The 22,628-nt window shown below is 31.5% G+C and overlaps 1 protein-coding gene across 1 annotated transcript in view; it reads right to left on the reverse strand.

Moving 5' to 3' along the window:
- LOC131849156 (uncharacterized) overlaps positions 1-22,089 on the reverse strand; it is an 84,494-nt gene extending 62,405 nt beyond the window's left edge. The window contains exons 1-3 of the mRNA XM_059199154.1: positions 22,046-22,089; positions 6,690-6,769; positions 759-3,889 (exon numbers count right to left, since the gene is read on the reverse strand). Of these exons, the coding sequence (XP_059055137.1) occupies positions 759-3,889; positions 6,690-6,707 (3,149 nt within the window). The 5' untranslated portion in view covers positions 6,708-6,769; positions 22,046-22,089. The remainder of the gene's footprint in view (positions 1-758; positions 3,890-6,689; positions 6,770-22,045) is intronic.
- Between the last annotated feature and the right edge of the window lie 539 nt (positions 22,090-22,628).

The raw sequence follows: 22,628 nt of genomic DNA on the forward strand, positions 1-22,628 counted from the left end.
TGTAACAGGCTTCTAGAAAGTTAGCGTCCGAGGCACGTATTATTTGGGCATGCACTTCCTTACTCGGAGAACGATTTGTGGCGCTCACGAACGGGTTCGAGTCTCCGTGTAAGTACACAGTCGTGCACAACACGACATACCCTACAAATTTTAGTGTCATTCTCTTAAATGATATTAAATGGTTAATATTAACTGAGGTAGAGGTTTTAATTGACGTCTGTAGTCGACTGCGTCTTTCTTATTACAACCGCAAAGCAGCTTGCTTTGTAAACTATGTTTGTCATTTCCTTTAAATAAAAAAATACAGGATTATCTACGAGTATATGAACATACATACACTCGTATAATAACATTATAAGCAGCGAATTAATTGTACCTTGTAATATAGTTACAACATTAAAGTAATTACAGTATGTATAATTATAGATAAAGTAAATATACTATCCTTAAATCATTAAAAAATAATCTATCGCGATGCAACAATGGATTCATTTATGTGTTTCGGCTTGAAGAATAATTATTAATAAACAATGAATATTTACATTTTGAGGTAAGTATTGATACTAGATTTAAAAGTTCCTAGTTCTCAAGAACAGAAACGCACGACTGATTTAATAGACGTTATCATCTGTGACGTCTATGGAACTAATAATTATCATGGTCATCACTCATACTATACAACGGCTACCATTTTCCATCAGATGGATTATGAAGTATCAGGGTACACTACTAGTAATAAATATATATGATTACTTTACCTGCATCGCAGTTTCTTGATGACTGGCCTTTGTGCGGTGCTATCGTGTATTCTCACTTGTGTCGGGTCTATCTCCTCACATTCATCGTCGTCGTACGATATTTGACCGGTTCTTCTTGCCAGTATAGAATCCATGAATGGGCTGTAGATCTGCCCTGAGGTACCCAGGATATCATCGATATCCGTATATCGTGAGATATATCTGTCCATACTTTTCTGGTAGGATAGGTTTCTCCGATATTGTCTATTGTTTTCATAAGGAGAAGTACGACCTCTATAATCTTCATTCTCTCTAGGAGTTTCAAGACCTTCAGGGCTCCTTCTGTCACCTAATGGTTCATCATCAGGTAGATTTAGTGGGAATGGTGGGATATGGTTTTGGGTAGCATAGACTTCGACTTCTTCAGATTCAGAACTGTCGCTCTCTTCTTGCGGAGGGGGTGTAGGTAATTTCTCTACGCCTTCAGGTATATTTTTACTGCTTGACAACCACCAAGGTCGTTCACCAGACTCTACATGTCGAATCCTTCTTATTGGGAAACTTTTTTGGTCAGATCCAGATTTACTTAAGCTTATTTGAGCTTCCGGTTTGTTATTCTGTAGTGAACTTTCGTTGCTTGTAAGCCACCAGTCTTTTTGTTCGCCAGATTCAATATGTCTGACTTTGTAAAAGTTGAATTTTTCACTTTTGTCACTATCACTAGATGATTTTCTCGGAGGAGTTAATCTCTCAATTCCTTCTGGGATATTAGCACTACTATCTAACCACCACGGTTTTTCATCATTTTCATTTTTATATTTTTTTGTTTGTTTATTACCATCAATTTTTTCAACGGAATTTGAATTTACTATTGAATTTTCATTTTTATTATCACTATTAGATTCAAGCCACCATGCTTTTTCGCCAGATTCTATTCGCTTAATTTTTCTTGATTGATTCTTTTCTGAACTAGTATTAGGTGTTTCATTACTGTTTATTTTATTTTTTTTGTCAGAGTCGGAGTCTAACCACCAAGCTTTTTCTCCCGATTCTATATGTCTTATAGCTTTTAATTGGACAAGCTTGTCATCACTAGATGCAATAATATTTTTACTTTTACTAGATCTATCACTTTCTGTTAGTAAGTTAGAAACGTCTTTACCTGTAGAGTCTGACGTTGAATTTTCGGGCCAGCGACTATTTTCACTACTATCTTGATGTTTCATTTTAAACAAATTTGTTACAGGTGCTAGAGCTCGTATTAAAAATGACTTAGCTTCTTCGGTACCCCCGTCATTTTTCTGAGATATGTTGGGTGATGATTGTCTGCCTCCTGATCGATCAGTTGGTATAGATATTTCATCTGCTGATGTTCTAGAAACATCTTGTGTTTTTGATTTTGATATTGTATCATCTTCACTTACTGAAGATTGAGTGGATAACGTAATACTGGATTCTGGACTATTACTTTCGCGTGATTTGGAATGTTTTAATTTTTGGCGTCCATTAATTAAGTTACTACTTGTTGATTTTTTCGGGACATTTTTTGAAGATGAAGGTGGGGTTGATTCTTTTGTTTTATCGCTTATTTCACTTCCTTGGTCAGAATCTGTGGAACTAACGGATTTGCTTCTCTTTTTTACTGTTTTCTTTTTAGGTGTTGAGTCTGATGATGAATCTGTGCTGGATTTTCTTACTTTAGTCTTTTTTATTTTCGTAGTTCCATCAGTTTTTGGTGCTTGCGGTGGCAATAAACTATTCGTTATGGTTACTTCGGGTGAAACTAATTCTGTGGCAGCTGCTAAAGGACTTTTAGCTCTTTTTAATTTCAAATTGACGTTTATTATTATTTCTGACGTCTCATCATCTTTATTTTGTTCATAGACTGTCACTATATCATGATTTGCTGTATCTGTCACATTATTTAAATTACAATTATCTATCGTTTTATTTTTGCTCTCCGTACATGAGCTTGAACTTATTGAACTTGTGTTTTCTTTAGGTTGTGGTTCTTTGCTTCGACTTCGACTACTCCTGTCACTTTGAACATTACTATTAGAGTTTTCACGTATTGTAGAATATTGTGTTGAATATCTACCGGCATATCCTGTATAATTATTAACGCCTGGTGTATAGTAAGACCAATTTGTTGTACTAGCTCTTGAAGTACTACCAAATCGACTAGATCGTGTGGGATCGTCTAATCTATCAGACTGAACTTCTTTATCAATCATATTAGGTCTTTTCTTTGGTCTAGACAATGTTTTTTCAATAGTTTTTGCCATATCAGCTCGTCGAATTCGAACATAGGCAGAAGACCCTGGTGGAGTCGGAGATGTATGTCGGGTTACAACAGTTACTGTTTCAGTCTCATTCACGTTTTCATCCTCTTTTCCATTGTTATACTCAGATTTACTTTCAATCTTCTCTGGTACTGATTTAATTTGTAACTTACTATTTTCTTGTACTACAATTGTTGGCGTTACGGGTTTGTCTATATCATTTTTAGCTATATCAATGTGATTCACTGGTGACACCGAAGTTCGTTTTACTGTTGGTGGACTTCGTAGGTAATTACTAGAAAGCCGACTAGCTATGGCATATCTGTTAACAGTGACCTCAGGTTTAGTTTCTGTTCTTGATGCAGGCCGTGTATAACTTGAACTTCGTGGGTACAATTTATAGCTTGAAAGGCTACTGTAGCTCGTAGACTTATCAGTCTTACTTGGAATGTCTTTGTCGCGGTCTACAGGACTGGAATCTCGGCTTTTTTCCTTGAAGCTCTTCGGCGTTCTTCTTTCAGGGCTCAAATGCCTTGAAGGTCGGCTGTAACTATACTTCGATGATGTTGATATAGGGCTGACGTCTCTATTCTTCGTGTTGACTGATGGTATAGTGAGTTTCGAGTAATCTTTCTTTTCATATTTGGAGATAGGCTTATCATTTTTATTGTAGCTAGCATATCGGCTTGCTATCGTTGAAATGGGCGTTTCATCTTTAGTTTTATCGGAACAGAGTATAGGGATACTGGAGGATTTATATGATGGCGTTGTGTTGATGTATTTGGCTGTGACAGTGGTAGGGCGGTCCGTCGACGCGCTCGACGCATTCCGGCCCGTATCTCGACTGCGGCCGTAGGTTGACGTATCATACTGGAAACAATGAAATGTAATAATTAATAATTTCATTCCTATACATTTCAATTTCATGTAAATGCGGAGATAAGTACTGGCTACTGATTTATATCTAATCCTTTAAAGTATTCAATGGTTTCATATAATACTAAACAATCTATTTACTGATCAAAATTTCTATTATTCATCTACTATTTTGTATGTTTTAATATATGCACTGTTCACACCAAATAAAGCGGGTAGCGATATGTCTATTCCTTGGGTGTAACATAAAGCCCATATACTTCATTCAACACTATCATGCATAAAGCTTCTCCTTTCACCGCTTAAAATAACCGAGGGAATGTGTAGACTTATTTAACATTGGTCACGATGCCATTCAAATATCATCCTTAACTTGAACAAAATATGGATGATCCAATTAAGTTTGTTAAGGAGATAACACACGGAGGGATTTTATTGAGCCCTTTGCTATTCAAAATATTTAAGGGCTTGCACCAGACTGATTAATAGTAGACTATGAAGTCGAATTCAATGCTGGTTTATAGTTTGCTTCCATTAAATCTTCAGTACTTACAAGTTGATGTTTTCTATAAACTGTTATTATTATAGAAGTTAATAAATATCTTATTATTATTAAAATCCTGACATCAAAATTGAAATGTTTCTTTTGCTCACATTTCTAAGCGAAATTTGCATAACTATAGGTGATGTTTCGGTAGAATTACTTATTAGTTTATTATGATCGACATATCTAATAAAGAATAATTAGATTACAGTTTGAACAGTTTTAATGAAATTAAGATTGAATCCAGGAACTATTTGATTTTCCAGAGATTCTTTGCCCTCGTGGAATTTAACTCTATTTTTCTAAAATAAAAGTAGCCTAAGTAGTAACTTAGGTTACTTTTATTTTAGAAAAATAGAACACAGGTAGCTGATGTAACAAGGAGTACCTTGTTACATCAGCTACCTGTCAATAAAAGTCCCGTCAAAATCATTCCAGATATTTCAGAGATTAGCCGGCAGAGAGACCGACAGACCAAAATTGTAAAAAAAAATTGGTGTATGTACCGTATTTATATTCATATGCATGTAGTAAAAAACGGTTATTTAATATGACAAACAGACACTCAACGGATTTTAATGCAGTTGTCAGTAATAGATAGAGTGATTTGAGAGTTAAGTTTAAGTGTATAATACATGTTACACCCGTGCGAAGACGGGGCGGACAGCAAGTTATGCGCACAAACAGGAAATGCAGTATTTATACAGACGAGTCATACAAAGCGCTACCTCTTACTAGATAGAGTAAGTTTATATACACTGTGAACGTTTAACTTTAGAAGGGATGACAGGAATACAATCGTAAATCACTAAAACTTAACTTATTTATGGAGATTCATTGTATTTCATAGAACTAGTAATTGTGATTTCTGACTAAAGGTTCAGTTTTAAATTTATCTATACTGACATTATGAATGTGAAAGTGAGACCATCTGTTATCTTTTCACGATTAAACTGCTAAACGTTGCATTATATATGGTGTTAAAATGATTGCATTGCAAGAATGGACATATGGCAACATTCATCTCAATAGAAGCAGATGAAGTGATGGGTAAAAATTTGTTCAATTTTTGCTTTTAATTCAGTTATAGTTCTTTAAAAAGATTTCAGATGTCACCAAAATGATACTACATCGCGCGGAGCATAGTTCGGACATTATATTTTAGTTACGTGCTATTTAAACGTAGTCGAAAATAATACTACGCTTGATCTGACACTTGAAACCTGCGTCATAAATAAAGATCATAGACAATAATTCAGCGATGAGATACAAGTAGTAGCTGGGCGGATGAGAATTCCTTTTTCATTTAATATTATCAAAATTTTAAAAAGAAAGTGTCACTTAACTCTGTTGATTCTAAATTAGAAATTTAATACTTGATATACTATATGAAGTGAAAATACAGTCATCCTTTGCTAAGGATTAAATCAATTTATTATTGATGCTAAATGAATTAGTAATATAATCTTATAATCTATGTTCTTTTTCACTTTCTGCTTTTTAAATATTAAATTACAGTGACAATATTGATGGTATCGAACAAGGATAAAATCAAAATCACAGAAGTATAATAGAAAACTGAGAGTCAGAAGAATCAATATATGTCTTTGTATTTAAAAAGACTGATGGTTTGCGATTCCAAATAGCCAAATAATGCATTTAAAAATAAAATTATATAATTTAAATATGGAACATCATGCATGGAACATTGATATTATTTTGTTTTTCTTTTCTGTCACTATTAAATTCAGTATATAATTAATACTATCCATTTTTTATTTAATCATTGTCTAATATTTTGAGGTTTGGAATTGGAGTAGGTATAGCAACACCCATTCTAATTATATATAGAATAGATTCTGAAATTATTTGATTATGGAATTGGAAGAGTAAACATATCTGAAGCGGTAAATGTCGCCTATATACCTATATGTATATAAAAACAAGCACTAAGGACATCACGATATCGTCTTAAAATCATGGTACAACGCATAGGTTTCCATTCCAGAGGACCTTTCTCTTATCTTATAATTTCACTGCCTAATCTCACCCTACAACCAAAACAGCTTACTAAGCAAACAGCATGGCGGCTAAAATAAGTAGGACTGAGGTAATTACACAAATCACTTCTTACAGTCTACCTCTAACGATTGTTTCCTATATCTTTACCAGAGTAATGAAACAATAAGGATCTTGGGCTTTAGCCTAGAAGTGATCTACAAGTAAATTAAAACTATACATAATACTTACGTAATTCCTAAAAGACATTCTGCTTTAATTTCAACTCGCATCCATTAGACAAATGTCTATGTTTCTTGTGGTTGAAAAATCTGAAACGTTTAAAAATAAATATAAATATCTTCAGGCCTACAATTTCTGAGAGCGAATGTAACAGGCATTGTCCACTGTCAACATTGTGGTGAACGCAATACTCGACATATGTATGCCATCTTTCTCTACGAATACTTGAATCCAATGTGAAAGGGAGCAAGCCTATATTTAAGATTAATTTGGTTTATTACCGGTGTTTATAACTGTCACAAAGTTAACATGGTATTCAAAATAAAATAAATAGTACAAATTATAATTATCATTAACATAACAACTTATTGTCGTCCTACCATTGGAAAATAAATCTGATTTGATTGGAAATGAGAATGGAATCACTCTTTGGCTTGACGTGGAGTTTAATTTCTAGTATTATCTTTTTTACAATAATGTCTTTAGTAGCTACTTTTACTACAACAGAAAAAGTTAGTATTTAAACAGAATTATTTTAGCTATAGCGAGCTATTTTTGTGCTTAATAAGGTCTGTACAGATGTGGCATAGAGGTATCTTTTTAATAATAAATGTATGGTAAAACGCACTCTACACACTAAAACGTGTCATATTCTCATTAGTACATTGAAGTGTAAACAGTGTACGTGTGTGCAGGCCCTTAGTAAGGCAAGTGTGTATTCACACCCCCAGTTTCCTGCATTAATACCCCGTGAAAGTATAAAGTTACACGCCATCTGCTTTTACGACTTATATACGTATGCATGTAAGTATGTATTGTATAGATAAGTATTAAGAAGCCCTTCACTCTTTAACTTATAATATTAAAACACAATATTTTTTAACATTCGTGTTGTTTGCGTGAAATTTTATACACACTACTGTCATTAAAGTAACCAGTTGAGTTTCTTGCCAGTTCTTCTCAACTAGCTGTACAAGATGGCAAGGATAGTAATAGTTGTATTTCTGTCAAAAAATTCCGTCCAATTCAAATGGGGATTGAAGTTACGATGCCTTGAGTCGAGGTTCGAAGCCGTATCCGTCAGAAAGGAGACGGCCTTTAGAGACTCCAAAGGTCCTTCCGCGGGTTTGGTGTATCGTCTGCACCATTCGGTGAAGCTGTAAAGACCAGCTCCGGCCAACAACATTGGAATGTGACTACGTAAAAGGTAACGGACAGACTAGCATGCTCATTTATAATAGTTATATCGATATCTTATAACTGTAAACTACTATAAATATGTCTTTATCTTTATATATAATATTATAAACGTAAAATTTATAAGTAGGTTCATATTATTTATAAGTATAAGTTATATTTAAGTTATATTGTTTATACTTAATATGTCGTTTGTTACTCTTTCAAGCAAAAACTATTGAACGGATTTTGATGAAACTTTACAGTAATATTTCTTATAGATCAGAATAACACATAGACTATATTTTATATTGAAAATTTAATGCGGGTGAAATCGCTGTTACAATTAGTAATATAAATGGATTTGTGTTACTCTTTCACGAAAAAACCACTGAACGGATTGTGTTGAAACTTTACTCTAATATAGCTATAGTGTAAATTAAGCGAATAATAATGATAAATGTTATATGTGATGCAAACGAAGTTGAGCGGGTCAGCTAGTATTTTTTTTTTATATTTATGATAATAGATTGGTTAATCCGCCTGCGCTAACGGTTTACGTTGGTGGGGCACCAATGGAGGATGATAAGATGAGCATGTGATCAGGTCAGTTAGCCCATCGTGACAAATTCACTAAGAATTTATCACGATGGTTTCCAGGGGGAACCGCGTGCAGGTCAACCTGACATGGTACATTGCTAGCAATGGGGTTATCAATCCACATTACTAACAATTCCTTTCCCCCCGTCAGCTAGTATGTATATGTACCAACTATATCATGTGTATTGGATACAATTCAGACAATTATAAATTCTACTCATATATTATCATACGACCGTGATCTATATAATAATGTGATTTATTTATTTCTCCTCACAAACATATCTATATGTCTGTTCTGAAATACGCGGAATCCACACAAATGTAGTTAGTAACGTAAATATTAACTAGTTTGTAAAATTGATATCAGAAGTTTTATAAGAACTGAAGCCCTACTAACAATAAGTTTACAACCGTGTGATTATATAATCCTACTAGGCGATCACGGTGGTATCGCGGTTTAGCACACTGCTTTACTTCTGGTGGTCACGGGTTCGATTCCTCGCGTATTTTTATACGCTGTATTTTTATCAGTTGTCTAGTATCCATAACACAAGCTCTACTTACATTAGAACTAGCTGACCTTATATGTATTGCCCAGGGGTAATATTATTAATTTATGTAGACAATACCTTGAGCAATACACACAACCATACTCCAATTTAAATGTTTATACCGAGTGAGGAATCGAACCCGCCACCTCCGGAAGCATTTGCAAAACTAGTAGGTCACTAAGGTTGTCAATAAAAGTAGTATATAGATTGATTAGCTGCTTCCTGTAACTTCGATTAACATCTGTTCAGCCGTTTTGTTATGAAAATGTAGTAAACATACAGACATATATTATTAGTATGGATATATTTTATTATTAATATTATAAACGCGAAAGTTTGCGAGATGGATGGACATTTGTTACTATTTCACGAAAAAAGTACTGAACGGATTTTGATTAAACTTTACAGTACTATAGCTTATACATCAGAATAATATATAGGCTATATTTCAAGCGGGTGTAACCGCGTGCACAGGTAGTAAATTATATAATAATTCTATACAAAAATGTCCCGGTAATAAGAAATGTATCGACGTCCATCCTGTTATTGCATGTATCTTTGACTCATCATTGTTACTAATGAGAAAAGTTCTAACACAGTGTAATATTCTTTATTGCAAGTAGACGTACGTACAAGAGAAGTGGGCGTTTGGCAGCTTATAGAGACTTGTCGTGAGGTTTCTAGGGAAGTCACATAATGTATAAAACAATCGATTATTGTATTATTGATTGTGTGCATAATAATTCAATACAAAAAATATATTTGTTAAATAATATTCGATAATTATCCACCATAAAAAAATCTCCTCTTTGGTTTTTAAATTACATACGTCACCACTTGCACATTCGTTTTAATCATCACTTGGTTGAACAACTAAGATAAAAATAGTTTTAGAAAAAGATATCGATTATGAATTAATCAGGTTTTAGAATACTGAAATCGATATTTTATTAATATACTAATTATCCATTAATTAATCTATAATCGATAATTGTTCACATCCCTACTGATGTGGTGACGAATCTTGCTACGTTACTACTGATTTTACGTGACAGATGTTCCTACGTCTTGCAACAGTTTCATCATGATGTAAGTATACCGCACGTATACGAGATACATCATAAATTCCTAAAATTTAGACTCTAAACTTATTTATTTTAAAGTCGACTGCAGTTTATTATTAACTGGCTGTGCCTGCGCCATTGTCGGCGTGTTAGTGACCTTGACCAAGTAAAGAAAATATATACAATAATCTATCCAAAAAATCAAAGAAAAAAGTTTATTGTTCTAGCTTAAAAAAAGGCTATTTTTCCATATAAACTTTCATTCTCTATCTTATTTTACTCCCTTACGGTAACATTATAAACTTTTGAATGTTATATTTATTTATGTTTAATCAACAGTAAAGAAAATAAGTTTCAAAATTCTAGCTTTAAAAATGATGACTCTTCCATACAATCTTTCATCGCCCCATTCAACCCAAAAAGTAGCCGATTCATTCCATTCACAATCTAGACTATCTGTGTACCAAATTTCCTTTAAATCGGTTCAGTAGTTTTGGCGTGAAAGCAAGACACACAGATAGACAGAGTTACTTTTGCTTTTATAGTATTAGTAAGGATTATATATAGATACCAAGATAATTTTATAAACATATTGCAGCGTGGGTACCTGTAGCGTGTGTTAAAGGATGAGGAAATGACAGGATAAGGGGTATGATATCCTAGTCCTCTGCAAAGGCAATTTATTAGTGTATCACAGGCGTCAAATAACGCGATATCCGTTGTGAGGTTCATGTAAGCGACGATTCATACTACCAATTAGCTGGGTCGTCACCTTATATATCATTCCAATTAAAGTAAAAAAATACTTTGTACAAAGTAGAAGGTGTGGATATCTCAGTTTCAATGATTTCGACTGTCGCCAAGCGTAAACACACTACAATGCAGCTAATATTGACGATTCATACTTCCAATCAGCTGGGTCTTCAGCTTACATATCATTCCAATTAAAGTAAAAAAATACTTTGTACAAAGTAGAAGGTATGGATATCTCAGTTTCAATGACTTCGGCTGTCGCCAAGCGTAAACATATTACAATGCAGCTAGCATTGAAAACAGTGATTTTAAAGATATTGTTACCTTACTGAAATCATTCGAAAAATAATGTTTTGGGTATTTATAGTATTAAAAAAATACCTTTTATAATAGATATACAGAATTGTAGTGTAAACACTTGTGCGCTATTAATTGCATCAAAAGTATATTGACACTTTAGTAACGAGTAAGACATAGTTTAGTAAAATAGTTACTAGAACCTCTACGAGAGAGTATGGGTACTCTATTTTTATTCTTTTCGTCAGAAATCAAGATTCCCCTTTTGTCTGGTAAAAGAAAAAAGTACAACAGCCAAAATACTTGCTAAAAGGGTGATAATTTGATAAATAAAACGAGAATAAGTAAATTACTGAAAGTAGTACTAGAAATGACAAGTATTGAAATATATTCTGTAAACGGGGTTATTTGTTTTTAAACATTAATCACTTCTATTTGTGTCGCTTTACATCATTTAATGGCATTAATAATTATTTATACAGAAAAATAACTAACAATGATCTAACTTTCTTTTATAAATGTTACTAAATAAACCATTTACATGTAATCGTATGTTTCTGTTTTCTACAGTAGATTATATATAAAGGTAATGTTTTCTGGTTAGAAACCAGAAAACATTAATATACGGCCGCAATTTAGTGTATTACAATAGGCGTTCTTGTACATAGTACAAGAAACACCTATACAAAAATTTAATCCCAAACTGTTTAAAGGACATGAGTTAACAATCCTTATGAAGATTGGCCAAAACGTAACCATATCGCCATCTAATTTTTTCACCTACGCCATCTAGACTGTGGTAATATGAACTATTCTGTAAATTTGCAGGCGATGCAAGTGGATGCTTACTGCAAGTTTTCATGAAATTGTACCTGTTGCATTTGTTGGGGGCGGTGTTCAACATTTTCTATTTCAGACTATGTTTCAGTAATGCCATTTCATATAAGCGAAATAAATCACTATCAAAATATAGAAATGAGTATTCTAGCATTCAATTTTAATTTTATTACACAGAAACGATTTAATTGAAATGTTAAAGTCAAACGATATGCCCTACGCATAACCTCTAAATACAATATTCAATATTAACATTTGAAACGAATGAACTCTATATACATATATATACACCCATATAATCGATCATCAACGCACATAATAAAGTACAAGAACTAAAGAACTTGAAAATTCATCTGACGATGATGTAATAAACACAATACACAAAGAAAATTTGAAAATTCCACCCCTAAAAGGCTAAAGTAAAGGAATAAGCGTAGTATTTAAAAATTCAAGATTCTATCATGAATTTTTATATACAATCTTCTGATTACAAATAACTAAAAAAGTAGCTTAAGATTTAATAAGCTGGTAATTAATGAATATCACAATTTGGATGACTCCATATTCCTATCTACAGCGCATATTTTTTGACTGAGATATGTAAATTATTGAAAATGTTTTGTCTAATTTGTCATAAAAATGGTTTATGCTACTTTGGTTGCTGTAAGTATGCTATGGATTTGTTCAGATTTGTATTCGTCAATATTTGGTGAATTTAACAAATAACAATGTTATATTCTGTCTAAGAGTAGCAAATTTGAAATATTAAACAAGATTAAATTAATTTGCTATTTGACATTCTATTCTTTTCTACACACAAAATATATTTTTTTTTTTAGAATAATACAGGATCAATGTACTGTCTACTATCTAAATAAAGCCCTATTGACTGCACTGTAGAAAAATTCATATATAAATTAATAATATTAATTAATTAATAATAATAATTCATTCATAGGAAATATTTATATTTTTTATGTATTAATAGTAGATTCCATTGAAAATACAATTCTTATGATATCGTAATATTCGAGTATATAACTAACACTATGTCCTGTCAGGGAGAAATTATTGTGAGTAATGGGGATAAATAACGCATTGCTACCGATAAGGTTGACCTTAACTAAATTCTCCATGATGAAATTGACCTATCATCCTATCATGGTTTTTACCTCGCTGGGCTATAGAGTTAAAGCATTCTGTATCTAAACTAAAAAATATATGTGCTTCCATTAAATAAGCAATAGCAACGAATTTATCTTGATAAGGGAATAATTTACATACCTACATCTAACACTGTTCTGTTACGTTTCAAAATAGAAACCATTTTAAATACTTTGCGTTTCCGGATTGACCTATATCGATTGAGTCAATGGACAAAAGATAGATGGCCAAGTTTTTATGCAGTTACAATAACATTCAACGAATTTTGGTTTCTATTTAAACGACTTTAAGTTCTCTTCTTAGATGCGAGTTTACATGTTATTTTTGTCTGTGTTATATCTACCTATATGCTATGATATTGTATTGATAAATTACATATGCCTGTGATCTGTATATACGTAGTTAATAGTCTATTCTCATTGTGGGTTAGTGATTTATTACTTTGATTCAAAAAGACTCTAGAAAAGAATATGAATGAATGAATTTAGAATGGTTCAGTCAGGTTTATCTTAAATTTTTGAGGCGTTATTTCAACAGGGACTAATACTGTTTTGACTATTTGACGTACTTTTTGTAACCGATATAACTGTAGTTGTTTTGGTATTGTAGTTATTTATTTATATTCTACATTGGACCAGAACAGAAAATAATTGTTTGCTGGAGGAATATTCGAATGCTTAATTTGTTGTATTATTGAAATAAAAAATGGCTAGCATTTAATGTACACTGAATAGAGACGCCATGGAATGTTCGAGAATCAGTGAAAAAAATGTATATAAAATTATAAAGTAAAACAAAATAATATCGATGTTCCATGCGTGACGTTCGAAATTTGAATTTTGTTATTTAATTTTTAAATGCACCTTTTAAATGGTTATTTGCGATTGCAAACAACAATTAAAGTAAAAATTTACTGTACGGTCTTATCGCTAAGCAATGTCATCCAGACATTTAGTTATAGAGAATATAAAGAAAATAAAATACACATTGATTACTTGTGGCAGGTATTTTAGCAACTTTGTTAGTGGAGATACCTATATGTCGTGCTCATCTAGTTATTATGTAGTGACAAAAATCAATGATAAGTCAAAATATTTTATTTATGTATGACATTGTATGTACATACCATATTTTTTTTTTGGAGCACTAGAATGCATGCACAAAATTATTTATTATAAAAACAAAGTACATAAGGTCTAAAGAACAAGGACGTACCAAAGGTGGTTTAATTATCGCGAATATTAATTAATAGCCTCGATTGTCTAGGTGTTTACTTTCGATAGATGCGGGTTCGAAGCTTCGCACAGTACAAACATTTGTATTTATGAATACATTTGTTTATATTGGTCTGGGTTTTTTCTATGTATATTATTACTGTATTTTATAAATCTACGTATCGTGTACTGTACGTGTACTATACGTGTACTTGACAACTGATAAAGTTGTCAAGTACACGGTATAACACAAGTTCTGCTTAGCTTAGGACTAGATGGCGCTGTCGAGGGATATTATTATTAGATAACTACAGCCTAATAAAATGTTTGCTGTCAAATATATTAACTACTAGCTACTCGCCCCGGCTTTACCCGGGTGTACATGTATTATACATATAAACCTTCCTCTTGAATCATTCTATCTATACTAGTTCAGATGGCACAATTGCACTTGTATGTTCAAATTGTATTGACTCTTATGTACAACTCAATTATGTAACACAATCTATAACTGCAATAAATATTATTATCTATTTAAAAACATAGCTTCAAAATCAAAATAATGATGATCTAGTAACGTAATGATACTGAGGTAAGTAGTATCTCTTTGTTTATTAATAAGTACTTACAGCAGCCCGTAAATCAGGTCTACCATCAAGTAAAATTTAGATCGAAACGAATACCAAATGAAGAAGATATTTTAATACTGATATAAATGTAGACAGGATATAGTCTAGTGTGATTTATATGTATTAACAGCGAAGTACCATTCTTCAGAGCTCGACCATAAAGTAGATTTACATTTCCTAGTTCGTACCGATGTCACAATAATTACTAATGATATATAAATTTAACACCTCAGAAAATAAAGCCCTATGCACAATAGACGTTAGTAAAGACGCATTGCAGTTCCGTACGTACTTTAATTACATAATATTTCATCGGTGAAACTGCAATTACAGCTATTTCTGTCAGCGACACTATCTCAACTAATGGTTGTTTTGGTAAAATGGGGCTTAAGTTAGTGAATGTGACTAAAGAATTATATACTAGTAAATTTATTTATTGAGATTATGTATAGTTAAGAAATAAGAATTACAAGAAGCCTACCTACATTTTATTAAACTGCATATGAACTTCATATTAGGTCTTAATATTATTACAAGAACAGATTTTTTGTCAATTACAAAGTTAGTATTCATTGGCAATGCACTAAGCATTTATTATATTTATTACTTTATTAAGTAGATTTTTAAGAAAATTTTGTGTAAGTAGAATATTTTTGGTAAAATCATTTTTATTATTATATATAAGAATTTAAATATGTTTCATATAAAAAAAAATTAAGAAGCGGTCATACATTGGGAACACTTTTATTTTAGTATTTTAGAACAGGCAAAAGAATCAACTCCATGCTGCCGAACATATAATGTAAACCGATCGATAGATGCAACTACATCTCTACGAAGTAATAGTAATAGGAACCGTTTTATTTCTGTTGGGGCAACATTACGAAAATAAATGCCCTACTACCAGTTGTTCTAGTGTCAAAGACTTGGACTCCGGTTGTTGCCTCGCGCGAAATGAGGTCGGCAGATCATCCCGAGGCGTGGTCAGCCAATTACCACATGGCTATGCCAAATCTATTAGCTCTACGATGTACCTGTATAGTCCTGAACTCCTGGTAATTTATTTAGAACCCTTAAAGTAAATAGATTTTTAGTATATAATAATAGATAGGTGCCATATGCACTAAGGAGCACCAGTTAAGGATGATAGCTGTTTCTAGGTAAGATCGCCTGGAGTTATACATTAGAGGACATTGCTGGCATCACCAGTTTCTATTACTAACAACCCCGCTCCCCTTCCCACACGTATTCTGATTATAGAAAGTACTAAAAACAATATCAGAATGAATCATAATTACGAAACAATTATTTAAATAGATGCTTGGCGACCTTGGTAGTATAGCTACTTAACACCGCCTTAATTCCTATGGTCGCGGATTCATTACCCTTACAATACAAACATTTTAATTTATGAGTATCTGTATGTATGTATTAGTCTGGGTGTTTTTTATGGATATCATGTATGTATTTACAAAAAAAGTATTTGTATCATTGTTAAGTAACCATACCTCAAGCTTTGACTAGATGGAGCTATCTTAATTGTTCAGAGTTGTTTTTTTATTTTTAGTCAAACTTAATAAGCATTCAAATTTAAATTAAAATCAGCTTAATCATATTCTATCTTCAATAAACAGGTTACTATTTACACAAATAAGCATTTAAACGTAAAAATCCTGTAAGGATTGTTTTAACGTTTAAATGCTTATTTGTGTAAATAGTAACCTGTTTATTAGAAGATAGAATATGATTAATCTGATACCAAATTTGATTACCATCCTGATTTTTATGGTATAAGAATCCAACCAGTACTTTTTGGGCAAAAGAATTATGTACTACAATTCGTACATACATTTTCTTAGTATACCTGAGTATATTCTCCAGGTTTTGTAGTTCTATGGGAAGCTACAATGAATAGCATTGAAATATGGATGAAAGCCAGCATTTACGCCAAAAATATTTTCTTAAATATAGATTATCTTACAAAAGAGATGTTGAAAAGCACATACGATTATGTGGCGAATCACCCCGTTAGCCGAGTGGCCTACTTATATATTCGCAAACAGGTAAGTACGAAACTGTATGTTTTAATTGGTGTTCTTCTTGGAATGTATCGAAAATAAAATTAAACACAAGTATTTATAGTCGGACTTGTTTAGCGTTCATTATATCTACTAACAAATGTTGCCAGTTATGTTGAAAAGAACACCTAGCTTCTTCTAATCAATGTTAATGTATTAAAGCCGAAATGGTCGTATATTACTTGAACAATATCAAGACAGCAAAATGTCAATAACACCACTATTGGTCAAGTATTCACTGTTTTTTATAGATTTTATATAACTTTGAATATAATATATAGTAGATAACTAACAATTGTTGTCAGTTATGTAGTATTTATTAGTTGAAAAATATCCACGTGTTAAAGTCAATATTCTCATATAACTCCACCATCGCGAGTACGAGATATGTGAGGATAAACAAATGATTTGTCTGAATGTCGTCATTCAAAGAAAAGTTTAATGTGAAATAGTAATTAAGCAATATCGCACAACGATATTAAAGAATAACGTAAATAATATGTTTCTTAGCATATTTCCATTTACTTTAGCTCCAATTTTTCATAAATTCTCTCCACATGATTCTTTCATGTCTTATTGACATATAATAATTACTTACAAAACAAACCCTGACAAACGTTTTACGATTGTAAGTAAGAGTTGTTGACTAAAATAAAAACAAAACGTTTCAAATATCTAAAAATATGTACCCCTATTAAAATGTACACCAAAAAGCAATATAAGCCGACAAGCGGCAAACGAATCCAGAGACAAACAGGGATATATAAAAATAATTTGTCAGGATATCCCATTGCAATAGTGTCGTAGTTCCGTATATTTTTAGACTACGCTGGTCGCCGCGCCGTGTACGCGCGATTGGAGCCGGGACACATTCAGCGGCAGATTGTTTAATAACAATCCATGTTGGTTTTTCTAAAGCGATATTAATTTAGAGCCACTATTTATTAACATAACACGACCTTTACAATATTATTTACGATATTGTTCCAAACAAACGTGATGTTAATTGGCAAATATTTATTCACTCAAAATAGAATAAAAGGAATAGAAAGGAAAGATTTTTAAAAGTGGACTTCTGAATTCAATTAATGATTTAATATTTTACTTTTTTTAGTAATATTTATTCGAAACTATTTAGTGTTAAGTTATTACAATAATTAAATTTAAATATTAAATTAAATTACATAAGGTTATACGTGTGGTGATGCGAAATAGTAATCCTTTCATCCACAGTCTCTATATTTTATACAACTACTCGTAAGACTACATGTAATGATGTAAAATTCTATTCAGATATTGAATTAAGTTTATAATTGATTAATTAATGTAATAAGCTTTTTAATGCAAGTAGAACTATTGATTTATTTTACATAAATATTTATATATTAATATTATACCAATTCTATTTTTTAGCAAACGGCATTCTATAATGGATCCAAGTCTCTGTTTACTTAATATATTAGTAAATTGCATGCATTGCATTTTCCATATATATTTATTTCTTTCTTTCTAGAAATCTCTGTAGAGATTTCTAGAAAGAAAGAGCCATGGGATATTTAAGCCATAACATATTGGAATTAGTGGAAAAATTTAAAAAATGGTGAGTCGTTTGATGCAACCTTTTCTAGGTTAGAGCTTACTGCGATATTTATATAAAAAGGCAGCTGCATATAAACATACTCTAATTTAGAATGACTGCGGTTCGCCGTTGATTTATACAAACAAATGCCTACCTACCACTCAATCCAGAGCACAGGGCTTCACTAATATATTTATTTGTATTCAGTTAATAGAATACATGGAGTGATGAAACGGTTTTATACTTATTAAATGTTTTAAAAGATAGATTGAAAAGTATTTGACATGAATAATGTTTTTCGTCTCGTATAGTTACAATTTCGTATTTCTTACCACAAACAGGTGCTATAACACCAAAATCTTTTTAGAAACTTGAAATTCTAAAACCACTAGAATCTAAACTATGTCGAGTAGAAACTAGTTTCTTCCAGTGACTTAAGCAAATAAGTCACAAAATATATAATAATATTTTCTGTGCGTTGTTAAGGTCACAAATTTAAGTTAAGTTAAGTATAAAAATATAACTTAACTAGTAAGTATTATGGTTTATCAATAAATGCAGGTATTTAATCCAAGAGTATTCTATTGTATTTATTTTAGTTCATATATTTAATTAATAATAATATAATTAAACATTTATGTAGTAAATTATTAGTGTGCTGAAGTACAGCTGATTTTTTCGCAGAATTTGTCAGCTATCGCATAGCATAAATATATCTGAATATATCCATTAATACGCATACTAGTTCTTATCTACTACAGTGATAATTTGGAAAATAAGTAAAACTGCACTTTTTCGTCAATATTTTTTCTGTTGTGTTTCTAATCTTTTAATAACGTTAGAATAGATGTTGATAAATTTTTAAGATGCCATGCTCACTCGCTAAGCTCTTTGGTAAGTACAGGATATGTAAAAGACTTACGTGGCAATTCTCAACGTATCTATGTTCACTTAGATACTTTTAAAAAGAACATTAACATTAATAAATTTCTTATATCTGTTTCTTTTAAAAGCAAATCCTACTTTTCCCACTAAATAAATATATATTTTCTGTATAGATTTCTTCTGTTTGCGTATAAATTAGTAAAATACTATATAACATAATCTTTACTGTTGCAAAACAGGAACAAGACCGTAAAACAACTGCGTGCAACACATAAAATAATTATAAATCCACCAGAACGAACTTGACACAGATACAAGCAAAATCAAAGACCGCTGTAGTTTATAATCACAATGGTAAGATAAACATACACTAATACATTTTAAATACTAATAAGATAGTTCGTTGTTTCCAATTTTTTAAAAAATCATAGAATCTTTGTAATGTCAATCATAAAATCTTTTTAAAATAATACAAAGCAAATAATAATGTAATGTAAAAATGATAGATATTTTTATACTAAATCATCTTTCTTTTATTATAACGTGTTCGTGTATGAAAAATTTCATCGCGTTATTTACATCATGGTAACTCGATTAAGAGTAATGTTCACAAAATAAGATATGAAAATGATATTAATTTTAGAAATATTTGTCGTTAAATATAATAAAGATAAGTTAGTTTTTGTATTAATAGATATTTATATAAATCCACATTTTTTTTTTCAAATATTTAAAATTTAGCTTGTCTGTGGAAAATAATATAACTAGTAATGAAATGCAGAAAGCTAAATGAAAAACATAGGGGAAGTTATAGCAATATGGACTTATAATTCTATTGCTTATAATGTACCATGATAGTTTGACATCCGCGCGGATCTGAATAGACCAAACCAACCACGACAGACTAAGTGATTTGAACCCATGCTTCTCTTATTATTCTCCACTGTTGCTCTACCAGCGCTAGCGAATACCGGTGACGCAGGTGTAAGCCATTTCATTATTAGCAATTAAAAAATATAAAATCCAAACAATTATTTTAAATTTGATGTAGTCGTAATAAATATTTCATAATAAATATATAAAATGAGAATGAATAGAACTATAGATGCTCAATACAGCATCAACAGGTTGCCAGCAGACGAATTGGTAACAGTCAACTACTGTGTTACTAAGAAATAGTGTAAGTAGTTGGACATGATTAGGGATCTGTTAGTGTTCATTAATGATAATTCACCGCGTCCAGAGATGATAAATTGCAACGTATCGTATTCGCCAAGTATATCAACGTATATGAATAAGTATTCTTGTTAATATATGAATCACTTAACAGGCTATACCTACGCAGATTTGTTAATCTTTTTTTGTATAAAACAAAGTGGGCACCGCTGTCTGTTCGCTCATATCTTTCAAATTTCACAACGGATTTTAATACAATTTTCACCAATAGATAGAGTGATTTAAGAGGAAGGTTTATGTGTACTAGTCATGCGTATTATAATAAAGAACAAGCTGAAAAATTCAAAGATTTGTAATGCACCCCTGCGAACTCGAGACGAGTCTCTAGTATAATATAAAAACCTTGTTTATAATATAAAAAACTAAAACAATATTTGGATGAAATAAATTTTTGGTTATGGAAATATTTATGTTATTCATAGTATATGGATATTGATTGGTTTGTATGTTTTAGATGAATAATAACATCAAAGGAATATAAAACTTCATCTTCAACATTTAGGTTGATGACCAAAACGTCACTTTTAAAGCAAAGTAGGATCAATGCCCTATGTATTATTTTTATCTAGCGCAAATGTTCTCGTTTAAAAAGGTAAAACTTTTCTATAAACTTTATATAGGAAGTAATAAAATTGTTATTAAATGAAATGAATTAATAAGTATTAAGAGATAAAAATCTCGCTTACAATATTTACCTACATAACTGCCTATGAGTTTTGCAAATATTAATAATAATAATGTAGTAAACTTGTGGATAATAAACCGTAAACAGAAAATATACTCCAATTAAAAATAATGTTCTTTTTTTAAATTTGATTAAATAATAATATACATGTCTAGGAACGCAACTTTTTATTTATATTTTTAGATATAGGTATAAACCAATCGTAACAATATCTATGCTCTATCTTTTTATTCGCTTTTAATATAAATTTTAATAATTAATCTTATTTAAAAAACACTAAGTATATGGTTTAGTAACAATTGCATTGTATATATACCTAGGTACTTCACAGTCGATATTTATCCAAAAATATTTATGTATAACAGAAATAAACAACACAGTTGATATTTTCGTGCTGTGTCGTTAGTGTTAAGTTCTGGTGAACCTTACAAGAAATACCGTATTGGTTAATTACACTTCCACGGCCAGAGACATGCACATAACAGAATGCAATTCGAATTAAAACAACTTCCTATTCCACGATTGACGGAAAATCACTGTATTATTAACTTTATTTCAAATATTATATGTTACTTCTCAAATCTATTTTATTTGTAAAAAAGTATTTTACTGACCTGTTACTTAGGAGACGTATGCGCGTACGCAGCTGGGCGGGCGGCCGGCGACTGGGCGGGCGGTGTTTGCGCAACTTGTGGATCTGAGATGATTTCTTTAGAGAATATGAGACGAGGCCGTGACGACCGAGCACCGTTAAATGTAACGATATCCATCTTAATCGCTAAGTATTCGAAATACTTAGTACAGATATAAAAATAATGCTAATAGATTATCCACACACCATAATCTAGTTCTAAGCTTAGCAGAGCTTGTTTTATGGTACTAAATAACTGATAGAAATCTTTATCCATAAAAATGTATGCAGTATATTAGATATAATGTGTGTGTCTGTTATATGTAACAAACCAAGAGCAATACAAACTTACTTAATTACTATAATGTATTTAAAAATATTTTTTAGGAATAAATAATTTCAAATCAGTACCTACCTAATTTGGGATATTTAAGTAATATAGATACATACGTAATATTATCTTGTCTTTGTTGAATAGACATTTTAGGACAATGTTATCTACTGAAAAGAAAGGTTCATTTTGTTCAATTTATCATACTTACTCATTTTATGTTCTATACCGACCG

The sequence above is a fragment of the Achroia grisella genome, unplaced genomic scaffold (genome assembly GCF_030625045.1).
Source record: "Achroia grisella isolate CSIRO2021 unplaced genomic scaffold, CSIRO_AGI_Agris_v1 utg640, whole genome shotgun sequence".
Classification (NCBI taxonomy): Eukaryota; Metazoa; Arthropoda; class Insecta; order Lepidoptera; family Pyralidae; genus Achroia; species Achroia grisella.